The sequence below is a fragment of the Athene noctua genome, chromosome 4, assembly GCF_965140245.1.
Source record: "Athene noctua chromosome 4, bAthNoc1.hap1.1, whole genome shotgun sequence".
NCBI lineage: Eukaryota > Metazoa > Chordata > Aves > Strigiformes > Strigidae > Athene > Athene noctua.
Window position 1 is genome coordinate 10,812,930 of NC_134040.1, and position 23,189 is coordinate 10,836,118.

The window sequence follows — 23,189 nt, forward strand, 5'->3', positions numbered from 1 at the left end:
ATATATTTTATATTATTTTATATTTATATTATATATAATATAGATAAATGTGGCATAAGTTCATGCAAACTGTAATAAACTCTAACATCAGTAAGATTCTCAGGATCTTCTGTAACTGTAGAGTTAGAACTGTAGCACACTTCATAATATATTAGAATGAACTATAACTCATTTTCAGTGCCTGTCTTTCATTTAAATTTCTCCAAAACGTGTACTTCTATAACTCTGTGAAAATTATTTCAAATGGGAATTAATGTCTCTTTATCTGTTGTACACTTTGTTCTCTCTTTAGGTGTTTATTGGATTTGTGCTGAAGCAGTTTGAATACATTGAAGTAGGACAGTTCAGGTACGAAATTAGCGAAGATCTTTTGAACAATGTCTTATACCAAATCATGTAGTGAGTAGTTTTGCTGGTTATTTCTGCCTTATGAAAGAGTTACCTTTTGGGCAATCTGCTTGTTTATTCTCTGGTTCCAGTGGTAGACTGTGTGTCTGAAGAAGTCAGGAAGTAGCATGCAAAAAAATAATCCTCAGTTATATTGTTCGGTTTCTCCATTTGGTGTTGTAAAGCCATTCCTTTGGGTCACCTCTGTCCCATTCCTGCCCACCCCCCCCCCCCAAAAGCTGTGCTTTCAGGAATCAGCACTTCATTGCTAGGATTCAGTTGCTGAAGGGAGAGCTTCTTCCTGTTGTGGATTCAGTGTGAACCAGTATGTATTCTGATCACCTGGTACATTTTGTATAATATCTTAGAGATCATAAGCAATGCAGTTTAATTTTTATTGTCAGCTGTTTCTGGTTTTTCTCACACTTCAGTTTGTGTGAAGAGATAGGTGGGTGAGTCTCCTACAGAAATACTCCAATGTGTGTCACGTGTGTTAGGTAGTATGTTATAATATTAGCAAGTGTATAATGGTCAAAACTTGAAAGACATCCCTTGGGGAAAAAAAACAACAAACCAGAGTAAAGAGCAGGGCACAGAAATTGTAGTAATACTGTATGAAAGCAGAACAACACATTGTTAGAAAAATAATCTTACTGTAAAAAGATTCACTTTTACTGAACAGAGTTACGCAATTTAAACTTAATGTTTTAAACTTTTTGTTTTCAGGGAGTCTGAAGCAATTATTCCTAATATATTTTTTTTCCTGGTGTTGCTGTCCTATGAGAGGTATCATTCCAAACAGATAATTGGAATTCCTAAGATCATTCAGCTGTGTGATGGTATCATGGCCAGTGGGAGGAAAGCTGTTACACATGGTAATTAAAAAAAAAAAAAAAGGGGGGGGGGGGAAGGCACCGGAACTAATAGTAATAGTTCAGCAATAAAACCGGTATTGAATACTAAACTATAGAAAACTGTAATCATAGTCAATGCTCCAGAATTCACTAGCTTTTAAATTTTTAATACATGAGTCTCACTTAATTCCTTCAGGAAGTTTGTTGTACCCTACTGACACTGCTACCCCATACTTTGCACTGTACATAACAGCAACAAAGCTTTTATTTGAAACTTTATTAGGTAGTAAGTTCACAACATAGCAGTACTTTAAAGGCCTTGATTTTGATTTATAGTCCTCTTCCCATTCCCTTTAAGCCTTTAAGTAGAAGCATCTCTCTCATACTTGCCAGTGATTATTCTGTGAAATACTTTCTAAAAAATATCTCGTTTAACTCTATGAGAATGGGCAAATGTGTCCATAATATAAATTTTCTACTAGAAGTAAAAACATAGACATCATTATGCATGATAAGTTTGGGGTCTGTTTTGGTGGTCTTTTTAGGGATGGGTAAAACCTTTAATAAACTAAAGCACAGTTTATTTTTAGTAGCTGAACTGTTGGAACAAGAAAACACTGTTCAAGAGTGTCTTGTCTCATGTTAAAACAAACAAATCTCATTTCAGCAATACCAGCTCTGCAACCCATTGTTCATGATCTCTTTGTGTTAAGAGGAACAAATAAAGCTGATGCTGGAAAAGAGTTGGAAACACAAAAGGAGGTGGTAGTGTCAATGCTACTGAGACTTATTCAGTACCATCAGGTAAGAGAGGAGGACAATGTGTCCCTGTTTACTGTCTATAAAAGGGTAACATTGCTTTGGCTTCTAAAAATGCTTCAGGCAGTATTAATGATTTTTTGTACAAAACTTGAATATCTGTGATTTTTCCTGACAGAGTATGCAAAGATTTTTGGGGGTAGGGGAAAGGTTCTTCACTACAAATCAGTACTTCAGGTCAAATAACACGCCCAAGGGATTTTATTGTCAAGCCTAGGTAACAAAGCACTGAAAATCTCCAGTTAGGATCACGATCTTGGTTGTGTTGCAGATTGAATAAACTGAAGGTTAGCGTAAGAGTTGTAATAAATTAGGATTCAAGAAATTTAAAAGAATGGGGGTAAAAGTGGAAGAGAGGGCAGGAATAAGTAGGAAACATTCTGCATAGAGATGATTTACATGTTGCTGTACAATAGCAATATCTTCAATAACGTTTAAAAATACAAATTATTTGAATAAGGTAATGAAACTAGTAGTTAGATGGTTGTTAGCACTTTGTCCCAGACCTCATGGGTTTGGAAAACATGTTTCTGACTTGTAGGAGTATAAGAATTACTTTCTTCGATATACTCTGTTTAAAAGAAAAACATAAAAGTAATTTTGAGAGAAGTGACATAATTAACATGGGATCTTATTGCTTATTCAGGTGCTTAACAAACTTAATGTGCTTTTCCTTTCATCATATGAAAATGCAATTCTAGTGTATGCTAATGTAAGCAATGTATTTTCTGAGAATAGTTGGAAGAAAAGGCAGTACATCTTGTCAAAATAATTTGCTAGAACTGCATGTTCAGATTAGGGTAATTTTGTGTATCCACATTTTCTTTTGAATTTGTAGTTTTATAATCATAAAATGACTAATACAACTATATGAAATGACACTCTGTAGACACATGATGTGAAATAGTGAATAACTTTGTGTTATATAAGGTACTGCAATTGCTAGCAGATCCCCTTCTGACACACTTAACCTATTAAAGACCTCCCATGCACTGCTTTTCCCACGCCATCCTATTTGTAGTTCTTACTCTGTCCTGTTCTGCTGGTGCAGTACATATAAACTAATCCCTGGTCAGTTCTGTTGTTCCATGGCTGTGGCTGGAATGGATGATCTGCAGTGGTATCCCTGTAATCTCAGAGGCTCCAAGAGCTTCAACATCTAACTTTTTTCTGTGACAACTGTAGCCACCATCCATGGAGCTCCAGAACTCATGTAATTCAGCCCAAAATGGCTCCTGTCTCTCCCACGAGAAAGCTTTTTAGGAAGAAAGTAATTTGGTGGTCTCTTCTCTTTTTTTAATTGTCTGCGTTTCTGAATTTGAACTACTTGAATTTCTTTTACAAGTGGTCTGTCTAACCAGTTCTGTGAACCAGATTCTTTTGTTCCACTTCCCAGTCCATATATTAACATTCCTGCTTCCTGTGTCTTTGGTCTGTCTGTCCTTGAAAGTATGGTCTCTATAACCCTCAAACCAATAACCATTCAGCTATTAGAGTGATCCTTCCTGTTGGTGTGCTCCTTTATATGCTCACCTATACACTTTTATATGGAAGTGACATATTTCAGGTGAATGAGCTCCATAAAAATGTCTATTCCGTTTCCTTGGCCAAATTGAAACTTTATTTGAGCGAGAGTAAAGAAAGAGTATACATGTGGGAAACTGCTCTTTTTCCTTTTTCCCCTTTTTGTTGAGTATGTGATACAGCATTTAGATTTATTATCCCCTTTTCAGTTGTTTGAGTAGTCTTTTGACAAATGTCACTTTAAAAGGACTGAGAGAGCTTTTTTCCCCCTATTTTATAAAAGTAAAATTCTTTTTTTAAAAAAAAAAAAAAAAAAAAAATCGTTATTAAGAACAAGCTTTTAACCTGAAAATGGTGTTCTAAGACTATTATATGATTTCTCATGTGGGTTTTCTTTTCCTTTTACTTTATAGCAGGTGAATGGACAGTAAATATTTTTCCCACTACGGTATTACTTGAATGTTTCCTGCTAGTGTGGGTGTTTACTTGCATTCTTTTGTATTTTTCTTCAGGTGCTAGAAATGTTCATCTTAGTATTGCAACAGTGTCATAAGGAAAATGAAGACAAATGGAAAAGATTGTCCCGGCAAATAGCTGATATTATTCTCCCAATGCTTGCAAAACAACAGGTTGTTAAACAATTGTTTTAATCTATAGTCATCTAAAATAATTGTTAGAATGTATGTACCAAAATGGCTTTGAGTGTTGTGGGGTGGTTTTGGTTTTTTATGTAAAGACAGATTTTCTTAAAAGTGTCGTCATATCTGGAAAAACAATTACTGTAGGGTGAACTAAGTCTTTGAAGTGACGACAGTCATACTGAAATGTGTGACGTATGGGCAGTATCTTTGAGACTGTTTCCAGATGGTGCTTATTCTGCTTCTCTTACATACATGATTATATCAGAGCACTTATTAAATGGTGTGAAGATTCTCTCATATTTGTAGAATGTCAGAATTATTTTTTTGTAACTGCGGTGTGTCTAGTTGCATTTTTTTTAGTGAGGAGAATGAAGAGACATAGTCTGAAACTGCTGTAATAAATCAGAGTCATGGAATAGTTGAGGCTGAAATGGACCTCTAGATACTGTCTTCCCCTCAAAGCAGGGTCTACTGGAGCAGGTTACTTAGGACCATGTCCAGTCCAGTTTTGACAGTCTCCAACGATGGAGCCTCCATAGCCTCTCTGGGCAACCTCTTCCAGTGCCTGAGCATCCTCACAGGTGGAAAACAAATAAATAAAAATTGTATTTAAATGGAATTTCCTGTACTTCAGCTTGTGCTTATTGCCTTTCATTCTGGATACCACTGAAAAGATTCTGGCTCTTGTTTCTGTACTTGTGTCATCTCCTTCCCTCACTTCCTCTGGTCAGATACTTGTACACACTGATAAAGGTCCCCCCTTGGGCCTTCTCCAGGCTGAATAATCTCAGCTGCCTCTTGTACAGCAGATGCTCCAAGCCTAGCCATCTGTATGACTTTCTGCTGGATTCCTTCCAGTGTGTGCATATCTCTTTCACTGGACTGCACACAGGGGATGGAGAGTAGGCCCTTTGTATCTGGGAAGAAGACTCCTTCTAGGACAGAGATTCCCCTCCCTGCCCCAGTGCTGCTCCCTAACCGACAGAGGACTTGTCTTTGATACAGCTTTCCTGGAATTAGAAACACTTGCTTCAAGGATTAAAAGTAAAACTAGTGAAATTGTGTCCTTAATGTTCTTTACTCCATGATGGCAGATCTCCACTCCCATGAGAAGATCTCATGGTTTGGGGTATGGTTACTGTGGTTCAGACAACAGTTTTGGAGCAAAGCTACAGTGGTGGCAAATAGAAATTGCCTTTGTTTTGTATGAATCTCTGCACATGCTCAATATCAAATTATTTAGGTGAGACAGGGTTATCTAGATTTCAAATCCGGTCCTTTGCTTTTTGCAGTTGATTGTTTTACAATTTATCTAAAAAACTGATCAAGGAAGGTGTCCTACCTCTGTTGCTGCAGTGTAATACCATTGTAGATGTTCACTTTTCTGATGATTAGGATTTTTCTGCTTAAGTTTATTCACGACTAGCATTGCTCTGTAAATATACCTGGTAGGATGTGCAGGGAGGAGAAAAGTTTTTGAATTTTATGACGTTGGTCTTTTGGTCTCATTCTGAATATGGCATATTTTTCCTAATAAAACATACGTAGTATGTATATTGGATTTTCTGTTGTAGATTTTTATCTCAAAACTCCTGTGTAGGAAGGCCTGCAATGAAACTTCAGTTTACCTTTCATAGCTTTTGGTTGCTTTGAACTGTGTACTGTTAAGGACAGTTTTATTACGTGCAGGTTGTAACAGAAATGTTTGAAACATTTTGTGCTGCAGTTACCTTTAGTGCTTAGTGACAAATTAGGTTTGTGTTTTTCTTTTACAGATGCATATAGACTCTCATGATGCTCTGGGAGTATTGAATACTCTGTTTGAAATTTTGGCTCCTTCATCCCTCCGCCCTGTGGACATGCTTTTAAGGAGTATGTTTGTTACTCCTAAAACAATGGTAAGCAATTGTTTCCAGAGAAGAGAGAATCTGGTGTTTTTCATGCAAAACAAAAGAGCATGTGTTTCTCCTTCTTAATTTGCAATGTGGTGTTAAAATACTTGTAGCAGATTTTAGGGAAGAATTGGCTGGAACTAATAATATTTATCAGCTGGGAGCACTTTATATAGGAACATGCTGCTTATGGATTACTTATATTCATTTTGTAATTTGAGGATCAGGAATGTAAAGAAACATACTGTTATAGTAAATTCTAGAATGCAGTTTAATAGGTAAATGGCATTTTTCTTAAGTATTAGTACCGTTTTTATAGTTGAGAGATCGTTTAACAGGATGAATCTAAGCTTGACAGTTACCATAAGAATAGCATTTTGGGAAGACCTGAACATAGAAGTTATTTCCTGCTTGCTCCATTTTCAAAAGTGTCTGATTTTGTACAACAGTTAATGAAAATGTTAAATTTTTTTTATATATTCCTATGTTGTGTTGTTTAACTTCAGAAGTATTCAATCTTCTGCATTTTTTTTGTGTTTGTGTTAGGCATCAGTGAGCACTGTCCAGCTATGGATTTCTGGAATTTTAGCTATCCTTAGAGTTCTGATCTCACAGTCAACAGAAGACATTGTTTTATCCCGTATACAAGAGCTTTCCTTCTCACCATATTTGATTTCATGTCAAGCAATTAACAGACTGAGACATGGAGAAAATAACATATCCACACCAGAGGATCGTGCTGAGCTTAAACAGGCTAAGTATCTGCCTGAAGAGACGTTTTCTAGGTATGTTGTCTTTTGAATAACTTAAGGGAAAGATTAAGATTTCTGAGAAATCAGACATATATTGTGCAAAACTTTTATCTAATAGAAATTAAGTCTGTTAATTTGATATGAGAGGAATGTGCGTGGAGAAAGGAATAATGAGATCGACAGTAGAAGGGAAGAGATGAGCAGTTTGTAATAGGGATGTTGGACTGTTCTGATACTTCTTGTCTAGACAAGTGAAGGACCTAATGGATTTGTTAAGATAGGTAAATACTCGATTTATTAAAATCAGGTTCAAAAACTTAACTGGTTATCCCTTTCCTTCCTCCCTGTGTGGGGACTGAAGGATGAGCCATTCCCCGTTAGTAGAAGCCTGGGTGCTGTACTAGAATCTTCATAGCAGATGGATTTAAATGTATTAAGTTAGTCCTGCTCTTTATATCTCGTTTTTAAAGAGCTGGTTTTGTCTAGTTAACTTCCCATGGTGATGTCCTCAGAGAGTGACAAACTTCAGGCAAAAGAAGCATGGAGAGATGGCAGTGGTATTATGTTGACATAATGTTTGTCATTAAGGCATTATGTTTTAATGTGGTTGGAATTTGTTTAAAAAAATAAGAACCTTTTACTCACAGATTGATAAGAAGCAGCATTTTATTTCTATCAACTCACTGTGAGGGTGAGAGGGGGAAAAAGGGCTTCTGGGCTCCCTTTACATGACCTTATGTTCAACAGAAGCGAGTTGAGGGACCATTATGGCCAGGAGCAAGGATGGCTTTCCTCAAATGCCGTTTTTGGTGTTTACCTTGGTCTTTTATTTTTTCTCTGGCCAGAGGTTTTATATGGAACCTGTGTGGTAGAGTATGAATAGATGAAGCTGCAAACAGCTGGATTACTGTCACTTGCTGAGTTACTCCTCAGCTGAGCTGTTATAACTGTCATGGTGTGTTTCTTAGCTCATTGCAAATCACTATAAAGACACCATAGCATTTTGAATATTTGCTGTGTAAGTGAGGTGGGCTGGTATATGCATGCTATCACGACTTCAGCTGATGAGTAGCTAACTCAGTTCCAATATATAATTATTGAAGTGCTTGTGATAATTTCTTCATACCTGTAGCATCATATTTGTTCTGGGTCAACCTGTTCTGTAGCATTTACCTTAGCATTCTATTTAGGAATGAATGGTCAAGGACTTCATATTTTATTTTTCAAACTTACTGAGTTCCATGGGCAAACCTCATCGTATTCTGAAAGATATTGCATTGATAGTTTTTCTGTTGATTGTATACATGGTTTTTCAAGGTTTTTATTACAACTGGTTGGCATTCTATTGGAAGATATTGTTACGAAACAGTTGAAAGTGGACATGAATGAGCAGCAACATACTTTCTACTGCCAGGAGCTGGGCACGCTGCTTATGTGCTTAATACATATCTTCAAATCAGGTAATACTTTAAACATTGCTTTGTGCTGTAGCATGCAGTGCCAGGGTGGTTTTTCAGTTCTCAGACAGCTGTTGAATGCACTGAACTACTGAGATCCTTTAGCACCTGAAGGTGCTGAAGACATTCTGTCCTACTCAGTATAAAGAACCTCCCAAACTTTGTGCTTGTGCATGCAGGGCATGTTTTTCACATTTATTCTGTCTGTGTGGAACAAAATATAACTAGTGACTTTTCATCTCTACTGTTAACTGTCTAAAATTTTTGAGTTCAAAAGTGCAAAGCTTTCCAAATTTGTGGCTGTATTGCTCATGGTTTTTCTCAGTTTGGAGGATGGTAGCTATGTCCAGGGTTAAAATACTGAGTTAGAGACCACTGGTTCAGACTCATGACAAGATAGGTTCCTTTCATAAGGATCCTCTTATTTGTCATAATTAATAAAAACAAAAAACCCAAACAAAAAAAAACAACCCACAAAACACCCCAAACATCCAAAAACCAAAACCAGAAAATCAGGAAGGGTAGTACTGTTCCAGCTAGCTGGTCTTGAGCTCCTTTCTTCAGGTTTGGGAATTCTGTCTTGGGTATCTTCTGCTAGACTCAGTCTCTGGCCCTTTGGTAATTCCTTAGTCCTTAGCCTGATTCCATAGTCTTATTTTTCCTAATAGTGGCTCTGTCTTCCCTTTCTTTTATTCTTTCTTTATTATGACTGTCCTTTTTGCCTTATGACTTTTCAGCCTGCAGCTGAAATCCAACCTTGAATTACAGTATTTGGCTGCAATGTAAAAGTTCTTGGCACACGTCCCTGGTTCTTCATAGACTTCCTTACAGATAAGGGACAAGGAACCCTGCATTCTATGGCGTCTTCTGTAAAATGGGGGTTACAGTACTTCACCACTTAGCAGATGTGAATAACAAAACAAGTGCACAGAGAATACTGTTGTTAGACCTTTAACATGATTCTGTGCTCTATTGTATCCTAATAACCTCTAATCTTTTTTCTTTTTAAGCTCTTTCTTTTTAAGCTCTTTCTCCAGAGTTCAGCTGTAAAAGTCCTTTCTTAAGAAAAAAAAACAACTTAGTTCGGTTCCTGTTATTGCTACCAGCTGCTTCTTGCAAACATAACTATTGTAGATCAAAAACAAATAAAGTACTGATGGAAGTGTTCTGGGTCTTCAGCTGGTTCTCTATCAAAGCTCAAAGCTTCTGCATTGCTTTGATTTAACATTCAGTAGCTTTATTCCTAGTCTACCGTAACAGGTAGAAAAGTGAATGGAAAGCCATTTGAATTATGTTGTGAGAGTTTGAGCAGCTGTGGTTGGATGATGCTTTGTCTTTTGACTTGTCAGAAGGGAGCTTTGGTTTAAGCTATGAAGTTCTCCAAACCTAGGTTGTTGCTGCAAAGGACTGTGCATAAAGAGGCAGAAAATATGGTGATAGTTATCTGAGCCTTCCTTGATCTTTGTTTTAAGCCTGATTTAGGGCTCAGGACTCTGGATGTAGTGAGTGATAGTCCTGTTTTTCCCAAGTGTCTGTTACAATAATAACTATGTGTACTATTAATTTCTGTTATGGGGAAATTCTTGAAACAAGTTACTTATGTCAGGGTGATCTGGTGTAAGTGATCAAATGGTGTCAAGCCAGGACCAATGAAATGGGAAAATCAAGCTGGGGACTGAAATCCGGGAAGTGGGTTTTTCCACATTGGAAGCTGGGGATAATGGGAAGGGAAGCCTCAGCTAGTTCTTCTGAAGCAGTTGGCTTCTAGGATGCACTGTGAGTCTTGCCACAAACTGTGAGTTTTTGCCAGTCAGAGAGGGACCTGGGGGTGTTGATTGACAGCCAGCTGAGCATGAGCCAGCAGTGTGCCCAGGGGGCCAAGAAGGCCAATGGCATCCTGGCTTGTGTCAGCAATAGCGTGGCCAGCAGGGACAGGGAAGGGATCTTACCCCTGTACTCGGCACTGGTGAGGCCGCACCTCGATTCCTGTGTTCAGTTTTGGGCCCCTCACCCCAAAAAGGACATTGAATGGCTCGAGCGTGTCCAGAGAAGGGCAACGGAGCTGGTGCAGGGTCTGGAGCACAGGTCGTAGGAGGAGCGGCTGAGGGAACTGGGGGTGTTTAGTCTGGAGAAGAGGAGGCTGAGGGGAGACCTCATCGCCCTCTACAGCTCCCTGAAAGGAGGGTGCAGAGAGCTGGGGATGAGTCTCTTTAACCAAGTAACAAGAGATAGGACAAGAGGGAATGGTGTCAAGTTGTGCCAGGGAAGGTTTAGACTGGATATTGGGAAGCATTTCTTTACGGAAGGGGTTGTTGGGCGTTGGAATGGGCTGCCCAGGGAGGTGGTGGAGTCCCCATCCCTGGAGGGGTTTCAGAGTCACACTGACATAGCATTGAGGGATCTGGTGTAGTTGAAAATGAATGGTTGGACTGGGTGGCCTTCAAGGTCTTTTCACACAGAATCACACAGAATCATCTAGGTTGGAAAGGACCCTGGAGATCATCTAGTCCAACCGTTCCCATCTACAGCATATCCTTAAGCTCCAAATCGTCCCTACTCTTTTCCAACGTAGATAATTCTGTCAACTATGTAGAAATTTTCATGCAAAATTAAAATGAAATATCGAAATACTCATGCAGAGCACCAGGATATGTGTATTGCATGATGTCTAGAAATGAATTTAATGTAAGACTACAAATCAGGTCTAAGTACTAATAGTAATGTGGCTACCTTATAGCAGTAGAAGGAAAGTTGTTCAGACACCTAGGCTGTATTTTCATGTTGTAGCATTTTCTTTCAGGTTTAGGCTCAAGTGCCTGATTTTGTAATACTTCTGTTCATTTAAAACCTCTATAATTTTTTTCTCTTAAGCTGTATTCTCCTAACTATAGGTGCAGCTTATAGTGACTTGTCTCTGGCAACGTAGACTAAGGTGTTCTGTCATTTTTAACTGTTGTTCTACTTGGACATCTTGTCTTCTCATCCATTATATTTTTTCAAAATGTGAGGATTGCTGACTCCTATGTATTCAATTATAAGAAGCTACCAGATTAGAAATGAACATTTTCAGTGAGCTATTTTGAAGTTAGTAGATATAAAAGGCATAGACAAAGTGAAAAGATTAGCATGCAGTGGCTTTCATGACAATTGAAAGTCACTAGATGGTGCAATTACTGCAAAATGCAGGAAGCTGGTATGGTAATAGCACTGGTTTGCTGATAAGTGGAACTTGAGATTTGAGTTATTTTTCCCATTCTTTGCTATTTACATGGTGTATTTATCGGTCCTGGGGGCAGCTTAAACTGGTCCATATGGCTGTGGAATTTACAGCTTCATTTTTCTGTATATCTGGCAAGGCAAGCAAGGAACACTACACATCTCCTATATTATTCTGGTTAGCTTTTAGTTTCTAAGTGGTTGTGAAGAAATCCTTTTTTCCCTGATTTTATCTTCCTATAGAAACTCAAAAAGTCCTCTACCTTTAGACAACTTTTAAGTTTTTCCATTTTCCTTGTTTTCCCACCCATCATTTTGGTATATGAATACAGAATCAGCAAGTCAGAAAGCAAAATTCACCTTTTGTGCAGAGTGTTTAGTGTGCAGTGTGATGACTTTTCTTCATGTAAAAACGTTTACCTTTGCATTTCAAAATTTGGATGGAAAGGTATCAGTTTAGTTTTAACTAAATGTGTTTGGGAAGCCATCATCTGAAGTAGGATACTTGTAAGCAATGTTCCTTAGAGAGTAGAATAGTAGTTAGAGCATGGTTCTTAATTAGAACTTCAGTGTTTTACTTTATAAACAAAGCAAACAAACAAACAAAAAAATCCCAACCAAAGTTCTGGTTGATAATTAACAATTTTAAGTTTGTTAAAGGTTTTCATGTATCGTATGTTCTTTTTGATGCATGACAGAAAAAGTTGATAGGTTTTGTTAGTTCTAGTGTATTTAGAGTGTTATTTAGAGTCTGCATCTGGTCATTACTGGTTTACACACTGCTCTTGGGCAAACTCCATGACTTGCCTTACATTTTTAAAACCACTTAGGATATATCTTCCAGGAATGGTAGTAGGTTATGAAACAGAATTTGTATTCTCAAAGTAACCTGAATAATTTTAAAACTTCAGAATTCAGACTAGAGCATAGTTACTCTAACATGCTTTTATTGTTTTCAGGGACGTTTAGAAGAATCACAGCTGCAGCCACCAGACTTTTTACAGGAGATGGATCTGATGGTAGTTTCTATACTCTTGAAAGTTTGAGTGACCTTGTTCAGTCCATGATCCCCACACATCCTTCTTTAGTTCTCCTCTGGTGTCAAATCCTGCTTCTTGTCAATTATACCAACTACAACTGGTGGTCAGAAGTGCATCAAACCCCGAAGTAAGATTTGGTTTTGATCCCTAGTAATAGTAACAAGTCTCAGTTCTATTTGCTAAAATTATATTTTAAGAATCTAGCTTTTTTTCCTGCTAAGCTTGTCAGCTGTTGAACCTATTTGGATTCTGAAATAGATAGTTTCTGCATTTACTTTACGGGTATACATATTGTCTTTATGATATCAGTATGTCTTTCAAACTGAGGAAATATGTCCTGCACTCAGTTATTCCTCAGAAGAACTGCCAGATAATCTCTCCACTCTTAAGGCAAGAAAGCTTCATCTGTGTACTAACTTTATTTAAAATTATGGAAATAATGATAACAAAATATTCGGTATTTCATGTTCCTATGGAGACTTCGTATTTCACCTTCTAGCAAATAACCAGCCAGTGCAAATGATACACACTGTTGTGTTTATGAAAATACAGTCTGCTCAGTATAACTATGGCTGTAACTGTAGTTGTATCTGTTCTCTGTTCTCAGATTCTCTTAGTAAATGCTATCAAAACATAGTATCAGCACTATGCTGCTTCATTAGCATCAAGCACCATAGTAACCTCACTTAACATTAGTTGTCCAAAACTCGGATCTTTTGTCCAGGGTGGGGGGTAGGTAAGATACCCACACACACAGGGGGTATCCCGCTATGTAGAGGGAGATTAACAATTGACTGGAGAGACATTTCTGATGTTTCTGCAGTGAATGTTAGGGAAGACTAATCTTGCTCTTCAACATGAGTGGATCAGTATTTGCTCAAATGTGAGATTCCTGCCTCAGTTCAACCTCATGATGTGAAAAAATAATACTCTAATTTAAGGAAACATGAAATTACCAGGTTTATGAGCAAATTAGGGCAACTAAAATAGCTAAGGTGACGTCTGCCATTTGCTACAATTATTTCTTTTGATTTGCCAATATCACCTCTATTTTTTTCTGGATTGGGCATCACTTTCAATCTGATGTGAGATTAAGCGCTCAAGAACGCTGGTTTGCCTCAAGAAGATACAGTCTTGGGTTCTGTTATCCTACCAGAGATACAATAGCTCATGTTTTTCTTAAAAATAACCTGTTTAGTTCTTCAGACAGTCCAAGGCTTCTTGTGTAATACCACAGAACAAAAAAGTGGTATTACAATTGTTAGAAAGTAAAAAGCTAATGGAGAGCAAAGTGTCTTCTCAAAGCAACGTAACGTATGAATGAAGCTTTTAGAAAAATATTATGTAAGGACATTCATAGGATATTCCAAGCAATTTGATTGTTAATGTTTCAGTAGCCATAGTATTAAAATAATAACAAAATATAATGTGGTTCTTGCAGGAGACATAGTCTTTCTACTACTAAATTGCTTAGCCCTCAGATATCTGGAGACAGTGATGAATCGGATTCAGAATCTAAACGTGGCATGTGCAATCGAGAGATAGTGAGAAGAGGAGCCCTCATTCTTTTTTGTGACTATGTTGTAAGTTTTGAACTATGAATTTTATAACTATAGTTTTAAGTTATGCTGACAGTCTCTTATATATGTGCATTAACTGATTCTGTCTGATTCACAAGTGAAAAATGAAGACTTGTGGAACGAGTTATTTTTATTTTCAAGTGGTGCTTCTGTAAAGCTTGGGTATGACCTAATTTGGCATTTTTTTCTGTCCTGAACTGAGAATTCTCTTGGCTTGTAAAGGATACCTGGTAGGTAATAGAATTATCTGCTGGACTTGTGAGGTGCTAGGAGCACAATGGAATTCCTAACATCAGTAGCAGTGCAGCGTGTCTAGGAGACAAAAAATTTCTGTCTCTGTACCTTGAGAGGACAGATTTTACACTAACATTTAACTTCCATTTTGGCTCTCGAATGAGAGCAGTTCCTGTGGCTTTGGCCTCTTGCTGCCTCAATATTAACATTTTAGTTCATTGGGAACTTTTGAAGTTAATCTTCCCATAATATCTAGTATTGCACTTGGATTTGCATTGCAGAGCAGTTTTGGGGCAAACAAACTGCATTCCTTTCAGATTGAACTAAACCAAAAGCTATGTTTAAGAAGCACTTCAAGCACTAATGGGCGTTCAGTCACCAGAGTCAGATTTAGAGATAGACCAAGGTAAAACCCTCCAAAAACCTCTTTACTGGGGAGTGTCAGCTTCTCAGCATCACCTGGTTAGCTCTACAGATCTTTTCATGTTCAGTTGTACTGCTTGTTGATATATACATAGCCTCCATAGGTTTAACATTAATTATTGACGGATCTCTATGGATTTGCTTTCCAGAAATTATGCATGTTGTGTTTAAGGTCGGTAATAATAAGAAACCTTTAAAATGAAACCTAAATGAAAATCACATTTTACAAGAAGACTCTATGTGTGCATGTTTATTTCAAACAGCATTTCTTTAGAAGTAGTATCTTTGAATCAACTTTCAAATGTCAATGTATTTGTTTCTAACCTGGATTTTTAGTGTTTTTTAAAAAAAATACAATTTCGTTATAAATCTCTTAATTTGTAACAAGATCAAAAGCATTTGGAAAATTTGTCATGTAAAAATAATGCTAGTGATGCTAAGATATAAACACGATGCCACTATTTATGAAAAACTTCATGTTGTGTCAGATAGTTTCTAGTAATGAAATGCTTAACATGGGTATTCCTGAAACCAGATTTTAATTTTTCCCCCTATAGTGTCAAAATCTACATGATTCAGAACACTTGACCTGGCTTATTGTGAATCATGTTCAAGACTTGATTAATCTGTCCCATGAGCCTCCAGTACAAGACTTTATTAGTGCTGTTCACAGGAATTCAGCAGCCAGTGGTCTCTTCATCCAGGCCATTCAATCACGATGTGAGAATCTCGCAGCTGTAAGTTTAACTTCTCACTTTTTTTAAAGAATAAAGTCATTTACATTTCAGCATAAGTTTAACTGATAAATGTGCAAATTATGACATTTCTGGGTCATTTATCAACTTCTAATTTTATTTTTAAAGTCACTTCTTTAAAAATGCAAAGAGCAAACCTTATAATACATTAGCAACTTCAGTATCAGATGTATTCCAATCCATCAAATCTATGAATTCAAGTAGAGTTGGTTAAGCTGCTTTTCTTCCTTCCTGGGTATTACCCCTGCATAATAAATATCTGAAGGGTAAATTAAAGCTGTAACTCTTGTCTTTGATTTCAGTGCCTTTGTAGCATAAATATCGGAACTACTAACTACAGAGGCAGGAGTAGGAACCAGTCCATCTTCATAGTCCCTCACAACATGAAAGTGATTTGCAAGCTCATGCCTTCCCCATTAATCTGCCCCACAAGTTGTGGCCTCTTAGTGAGCGAAACATTACTTCAGAAATTCAGTGTGTGATTTCTCTTGATTATTTTAGTTTTTAAAGGAGTGAATGATGTTTTATAGGGACATAAGTTTGTATGCATCCTTCTTAATCTTGGGAAGACACTAGATGGCAAACATCATCTGCTGGGTTTCCTCTAGAGCTAATGGTGGGAGATGCTGCCACACCATGAGTAGCCTGGTAACATTTCCTGTCTCTTCCCATTTTCTCTGTGCAAATCTAGTGAAACTGCATTAGTGCATTAGGCATGTTAGCAAAACACTTTTAGGTGAGATGAATCTGGGCTTTACTGTCTGAGAATAGGTAGAATGAACTAAACTAAACATGCTTCAGTGGAAGATACAGTCATTCTGTGAAATGCTTGCTGATTATCAGAAACATCAGTAAAATTAGCTGTTATTTACAGTCTACTCTAAAACAAGATTGGTTCTACAAGTGTGTGTTTCTCCCTTTAGCTTATTGGTGCTGAATTGGTGCTCATATTTAGAAAAACAAAACCAACAAACCAACCTAAAAATTTCTTTGCACTCCCTTTTAATCCTGAGTAGCCATCTCTGTTTCTTATGATCAAACGTACTCAAACAATCCCTAATCCTTATCTGGATTTCTGTACTGTCTCTTGTCTTGACTATGCTTATGTTCCTACCTACTTCCAGCAAGAGTTCAAGCTTCTCACTGTTTTCAAAACTTTCTACAATTCCACTTATGTCCCTCTAGCTTTTTTCCCTAGAAGTTTTATTCCCTACTTTTTATTTACTCTTTCTAAGAGTAAGCTTTTACAGTTAAACATCAAGCAACTTATTGTTCATATGAATTAAATAACCTAGTAACTCAAACCTATTCATATATAGGTGATTATATTGATCAGCTAGTTGTCTGCTACATTTTTTTCTAAATGCCTTTCCCTTTGGCTTCTAAGTCTTTGTATTCCAATTGATTTTTTGTGTGTGTGTCTGTTTTTCTGTTTTGTTTTGTTTCAACATCTAGCCCACAACTCTGAAGAAGACTTTGCAGTGCTTAGAAGGAATACATCTCAGCCAGTCTGGGGCTGTTCTAACATTGTATGTTGATAAGCTTTTGTGTACTCCGTTCCGTGTGCTTGCTCGCATGGTTGACACACTGGCTTGTCGTCGAGTAGAAATGCTTTTGGCTGCAACTTTACAGGTAAAGATAAATATATTCCTCTGTAAATAAGATTGGGTAGTGCTAGCAATATTAACAAGTGTAATGATTTAAAATACATCAAAATATGATGATGTTTAAGTGACTTCATTGGAAGGGAACTTTTATCTAATATGTAGATAACATGAATGTTTGCATTTTACTTTACATGCTTATAATTTTCCTAATCTGTTCAAAGTACCTATGGGTATTTTACTTACTTCTGTCCTATCAAATTCTTGTGACTGTTTCCTATAGAACAGCATTACTCAGTTACCAGTTGAAGAACTGGATAGAATTCAGGAATACCTTCAAAACAGTGGATTAGCAACAAGGTAAATAATACCAGTATGTGTTAAAATGCCAGACTAAATAATGTTTTAGTACTAATTGTGCTAACTCTTTTTTTTTTTCTTTTTTTTCTTTTTCTCCCTGTATTTGGGGTTTTTCTTAAAGGTAAGATAGTAGATCCTTTTTGGAGGTAAAACAGGAGTAACACCTCTTACGAGATGCAGGCGTATTCTGGCACAAGGGCAGTCGTGTTGACCGAGTGAATTTGCAATATACTGACGAATTAAAGCAAGCTAAAGGCTTGAAGGCATCAAATTCTCTCTCCCACATCCCACTCAGTATTTAACATCTAAAAGACAGCAACTGCAAATTAATTCATTGACAAAAACTACATTACTGAAAACAACTTTATTTTCCTCAAACTTCTGCAGAATTTTGAGTCCAGGCTGGGTGGGCTTGGTTTTTGGGGTGTGGTTTTTTTGCAGACAACTGTGTTAGAAGTTTTAACTGTTTAGTCTCCCAGCTGTTTTAAAGTAAACTGCTATTATAAGAAGGAGCAAATTACTCAGTTTTAGAAAAAGCTTTATTTAATGTTGGAAAGAACCTAATTTACTCCTATTGATGCCATTGCTATTTGAGGTTAATATCTGTTGACTGAAATAAGAAAGAAGTAGGGGGAATGAAACTAAATCCCAAGATTGCAGTAGATTGATACTAATGTGCCTTTATAGGTAATGTTACATATGATTTTTTTTTAAAAAAAAAACCCAACAGTTCTTGATAGCAGTAATAGAATCAAAAAAGCCAAAACAAACAAAAAAACTTGCTCAAAACCCAAAAAAAACCCTAAACCTCTGGCACTGACATAAATTCACAAACTGGAATATATTTTTAAAAAAAATGTTCTATTTTAGTGGATTATTGTTTGGTATCTGTTGAATGTATTTGTCTGCGATCAAGTAATCTGTACACTAACTTTGATTCTTCTTATTAAAGCCATTTACTGCATAAAGAAAACTGAACAGCTTGCATTTTATGCTTAAGCATATGCAAATTTTAAATCTAAATTAATTTTTAATCTTTATTATTGGTGGTGCTGAGTTCATTTGTTTTGGCTCCTGATAGCTGGTGAAATTTGCAGTTTTGCATCATATGACTGCATATATCCAACAAAGAACTTAAGACCCTACTGCTTTTCTCTCACAGGATTAGAACTGGCTCACTGGATGTCCTTCTATTTTTAAATTTTTTATAAAACTGACTAAGTTAGCTCTATGCTGATGTGTTCTTCTGTTTTCAGACACCAAAGACTTTACTCACTCTTGGATAGGTTTCGTCTTATGGTAGCACCAGACACAACTAGTCCTTCACCTCTGGTTACCTCACATCCACTAGATGGAGAAGACCAACCAGCTTTAGAGAATGTAATTCTAGACAAAGTAAGATTATGTTTAGAAAGAGTCACTAAAAGTACCTTGACTGTAAACAAGCTTTTTGCTCATTACAAAATTATTTAAATACATCTTATTTTTCTATGCAGTTAATGTTTTCAGAATTGTCGATGAATCTCAAATATAGATAAATGAATGATTTTGTATGTGCTGGCTGACAGTTGAACTTAGGATGAATAATTAGCGCATGCATGGATGTTTGTTATGTTGACAGTACTGTGAAAAACTATCAGGTTTTGTTTTTTTGCATAACTTTAGTGGAAAGATTTATATAAGGTTCAGTAGAGACAGATATATACTCTTGTTTTCTTGATGTGTTTACTTCAGTGATCAGTTTTATTTGTTTGTGGAAATCTGTTGGTTGTCTCTTGGAAATTTAAGCATTACTTCTTGGTTTTCATTTCTCAGCTTTACTTTCAGAGAGCAATCTGACTATTTAACTTTTCCTGTCTTTCATGTACTTAGATGTGTTTATTTCAAAGCAGAGTGGGAGGCTAAGAGCAAGCCTTTTGGGGCATGTGTCTTCCTTTCTAGTTTGTCCCATGTGGCACAGATAATTTCTGCTTTTCATTGCTTCGTGTTCTACGGTGATACACAGTAATAGGAAACCTCTGTAACAGAGGTGGCAAAAATTATTTGATTAGCTGACAGTTTTGAGGAGACTGATAAGTATTCAAGTAATCTATTGATTTAGGAGAGAGATTGAGAGCTACTTAGCAGGAGGAAACACTTACATGTATCCAGAAACCATTTACCCATAGCTTTCTGTCTTCAAATTAATCAAATCTACATTCTCTGTAACTGTAAGTCTCGCACAAGGAATTAGGTTTTGTATGCTTCTTCCACAACCCCTACATAGTTCCTAGAATATCTCAAGTTGGAAGGGACCCATAAGGATCAAGTCCAACTCCCTGCTCCTCACGGGACTACCTAAAACTAAACCATATGAAGAGCATTATCCAGATGCTCCTGGAACTCTGACAGGCTTAGTTGCATTCTAATTAATATCAGCATATTCAGGATGTCCAGTTATGAGAGAGAAAACACAGAAAAGGGATAACTGAGCCTTTTTATATTCCTCAGTTAAATTAGTTATATTAACTAATTCCTGTAGGCTCCTCACTAATAATTTAGGGAGTAAGTTTGCAGTGATGTGTGGTGGCCTTCATTTATTTCAGTGAATGTAAAAAGATAGATGTTATGTTCATCTGCTGGTTTATTTGAATCTAAAGACTTTTTCCTCCTTTGTTATAGTATGGGGTTTTTTTGCTGTTACTATTATGTCTGTGTGACTACTGAGTATTCCATGTTTCTTTTTCCTAGATTTCCGCAGCTTTAGGATCCTAATACATACATCTGTGCTATGTGTTAAGCTTCTTTTTTCCTTGTTTCCTGTCCAGACTCTATGGAAGTAGACAACTTGCCAGTGAACATCCATTGGTCTAGTTTAAGATGGTCCATTCACCAGTTGTCTGTTTTGCCTTACTTTTTTTTTGACTTTTTTTGACATGAATGTTGCCTAGTGATCTCTTAAACAGACCACAATTCAATGCTAATGAGCAATTCTGCCCCTGCCCCCATGAATGGTATTATTTTCTGAAAACAAATATGTAATAAATTTCTTTTTTTAAATTATTAAAGGACTGGTATGTGTCACTAGTGAGGTCACAGTGTTGCATGAAGTCTGACTCAGCACTGCTAGAAGGTGCAGAGCTGGTAAATAGGATTCCTCAGCCTGACCTGAACTCCTTCATGACCAGCAAGGTAACTTCTTTGTCAGATGAAACAGTCAGCTGAAGAGGATATAGTTATTGCTAATGTTCTTATTGGTAGTATTAATAGATTAGATTCTTGAATATAATCACTTCAGATTTCTGTAATACTCTTCTCAAATTTCATTACTTGAATTTCACTTCATTTTGGAAACTAAAGTAGTAGATATGTTTCATTTCTGTGTCCAGCAATGCTGCTAATAGTAGTACGGGTTGGGTGTATAGAGTGAAAGTGAAGGTTAGTTTATATATTGCAATCACAAAAATCCAGTTTTACCATTTTACATAATCCTGTCATTTTGCTGTACAGTCTCTTATAAGGCCAGATATTTTTATAACCTTTTAAATATTTGTGCTAGATGACTTGCACTATGCCACTAACAGGCCACAGATAGTAAATCTGGCTTAAAGAACAACTTGTATGGATTACTTTGTTTTCTAACCGAATTCTCTACATTACATTTGCTGCTGGTATGCAGAAATAATAGTGGGAAACTTTTAAAAAATATTTTTCTTTGACTCATTTGAAAGCTTATTACTCGAAGATTCTTTGTACATAGGTCATCCTTAAGCTTTATTCACATATTATTCTGAAAATTTGGAATAAGCTTTTTTTTTTCCCCTGGTACACTAGTGCTTGCAATTTAAATGTGGAACAAATATGGGCTTAATTATGGTATTGTTACAGCACAGTAGAGGTCATAATAACTAGTTAATAAACTGTTCATTTACCACCATATTAGTATGACAGAATAGTACTGTCAGATACCTAGCTTCTCTTTAATTTCTTTACTTTTTATTTACTATTTGATTTCAGGAATTCAACCTGAGCTTGTTAGCACCTTGTTTAAGCCTTGGCATGAATGAAATCACGAGAGATCAGAAGAGCAGCTTCTTCGAAATGGCTCGTAGGGTAACTCTGGATCACGTGTCTGCTGCTGTACAAAACCTTCCTGCCAACCACCAGGTTTTTCAACCACTATTGCCAACTGAACCATCAGCCTACTGGAAAAAACTAAGCGATATCTTTGGTAATAGAAATAATGGTCTTTTTATTCTTTCCTCTGCAAAGATACTTTACAGATGTCTTGTGAATACATGAACTTTTTATTTTAAAAAATCAGGATACTTGGCATAAAAGTGCTTATGAAATCTGAAAAACATTTATTTAGGGGGAAGAATTTGAACTGCTATATTTAATCCAGTCTTATTCTCTAGGAGATGAGGTGATATATCAGTCTACAATGACGCTTTGTCGTGCACTGGCTCAGTATTTGTTGTTACTCTCAAAACTACCAGCTGGTCTCCGTGTTCCTCCTGACAAAGAGGATGATATCCTGAAATTTGTAGTTATGTCAGTAGAGGTAAGAAACTACAGCATAATTAAAGATGTTCCGTCTCCCAACATTTCATGACAACTTTGGCTTAAAATTATCACCATTTTGATCGGTGCAGTTTTTTCTTCTTAACTGTAGAAATTTCTTCAGTGGTTATCTTATGAGGGCTGTGCCCATAAATCAGATGGGCTTATGGGACAAGGACAGCTTTTTACAAGAAGAGGTGGATTGAATGATGGAATGCATTTGGGAGAATGGCCCTGCACTGATTTTTGGGACACTGAATAAACAGTATATAATGCTCTCAATTTTCATGTACTTAAAATAAATCCTTTTCTCTCAGGACAAAAAAATCAATAAAATTTGATAATAAAACTTTACATAGTTGAGTAAAAAAACCTCACCACCTTTGGTTAGAAGTTCTTCTGTTGTGAAAATTTGCTATTAATGGGAATTTTTTATTTTTGCACAGGCACTATCATGGCATTTAATGCATGACCAGATTCCATTAAGTGTAGATCTTCAAGCTGCTCTGGATTGTTGCTGTCTGACATTACAGCAGCTTAGTCTCTGGAATTTACTGGCTTCTGCAGCTAATGTGACATATGCTTGCTCCTTAATTAATTGCATTAGATTTATCATAGAAGCAGGTGAGTCCAATTTGAGCAGCTATGAGAAAATTTTCTTAATATATTGTCAGTCACCACTGATCAAATACTAGGTGTCTGGAATTTCCCCTGAGTCCTTTTTAATTATTTCTTTGACAAATTTATTTTTGCTACTTTAATTTCGCATTTAAAATTTTGTGTTTATTTTTGAACTTGGCAGATGCCTTGGAGATGTTAAATATTTGACTGTTATGTGGGTTTGAGGAGAAAAATGGAATATGAGATATATAATGGCTGCATCTTTTAAATATTTTTGTCTAATTCAGTTGCTGTTGAACCTGGTAATCAACTCCTTAGCCCTGAAAGAAAGAAGAATACTTCAAAAGGCTTAAGTGAGGGTGAAGTTGATTCAAACACACAGAGTAAGTAAATGGTGAAATCCATTTTTGCTGAAAACTCACTGAAGAAATATTTATAGGTAGCATTTTCATTACTGATTTTTTAACAGTGAGAGTTCATCTGAGACC

At 36.6% G+C, this 23,189-nt stretch overlaps 1 protein-coding gene across 2 annotated transcripts in view; it reads left to right on the plus strand.

The window, feature by feature from the left end:
- Positions 1-23,189, plus strand: part of HTT (huntingtin) — an 88,360-nt gene that overhangs the window by 42,437 nt on the left and 22,734 nt on the right. For both annotated transcript variants that reach the window (XM_074904432.1, XM_074904433.1), the window contains 18 exons: positions 293-348; positions 1,114-1,262; positions 1,909-2,045; positions 4,097-4,213; positions 6,001-6,123; positions 6,664-6,902; positions 8,187-8,329; positions 12,502-12,709; positions 14,024-14,165; positions 15,377-15,556; positions 17,030-17,206; positions 17,462-17,538; positions 18,795-18,933; positions 20,587-20,709; positions 21,535-21,748; positions 21,936-22,081; positions 22,527-22,704; positions 22,989-23,084. In XM_074904432.1, coding sequence (XP_074760533.1) covers positions 293-348; positions 1,114-1,262; positions 1,909-2,045; positions 4,097-4,213; positions 6,001-6,123; positions 6,664-6,902; positions 8,187-8,329; positions 12,502-12,709; positions 14,024-14,165; positions 15,377-15,556; positions 17,030-17,206; positions 17,462-17,538; positions 18,795-18,933; positions 20,587-20,709; positions 21,535-21,748; positions 21,936-22,081; positions 22,527-22,704; positions 22,989-23,084 — 2,644 coding nt within the window. The remainder of the gene's footprint in view (positions 1-292; positions 349-1,113; positions 1,263-1,908; positions 2,046-4,096; positions 4,214-6,000; positions 6,124-6,663; positions 6,903-8,186; positions 8,330-12,501; positions 12,710-14,023; positions 14,166-15,376; positions 15,557-17,029; positions 17,207-17,461; positions 17,539-18,794; positions 18,934-20,586; positions 20,710-21,534; positions 21,749-21,935; positions 22,082-22,526; positions 22,705-22,988; positions 23,085-23,189) is intronic.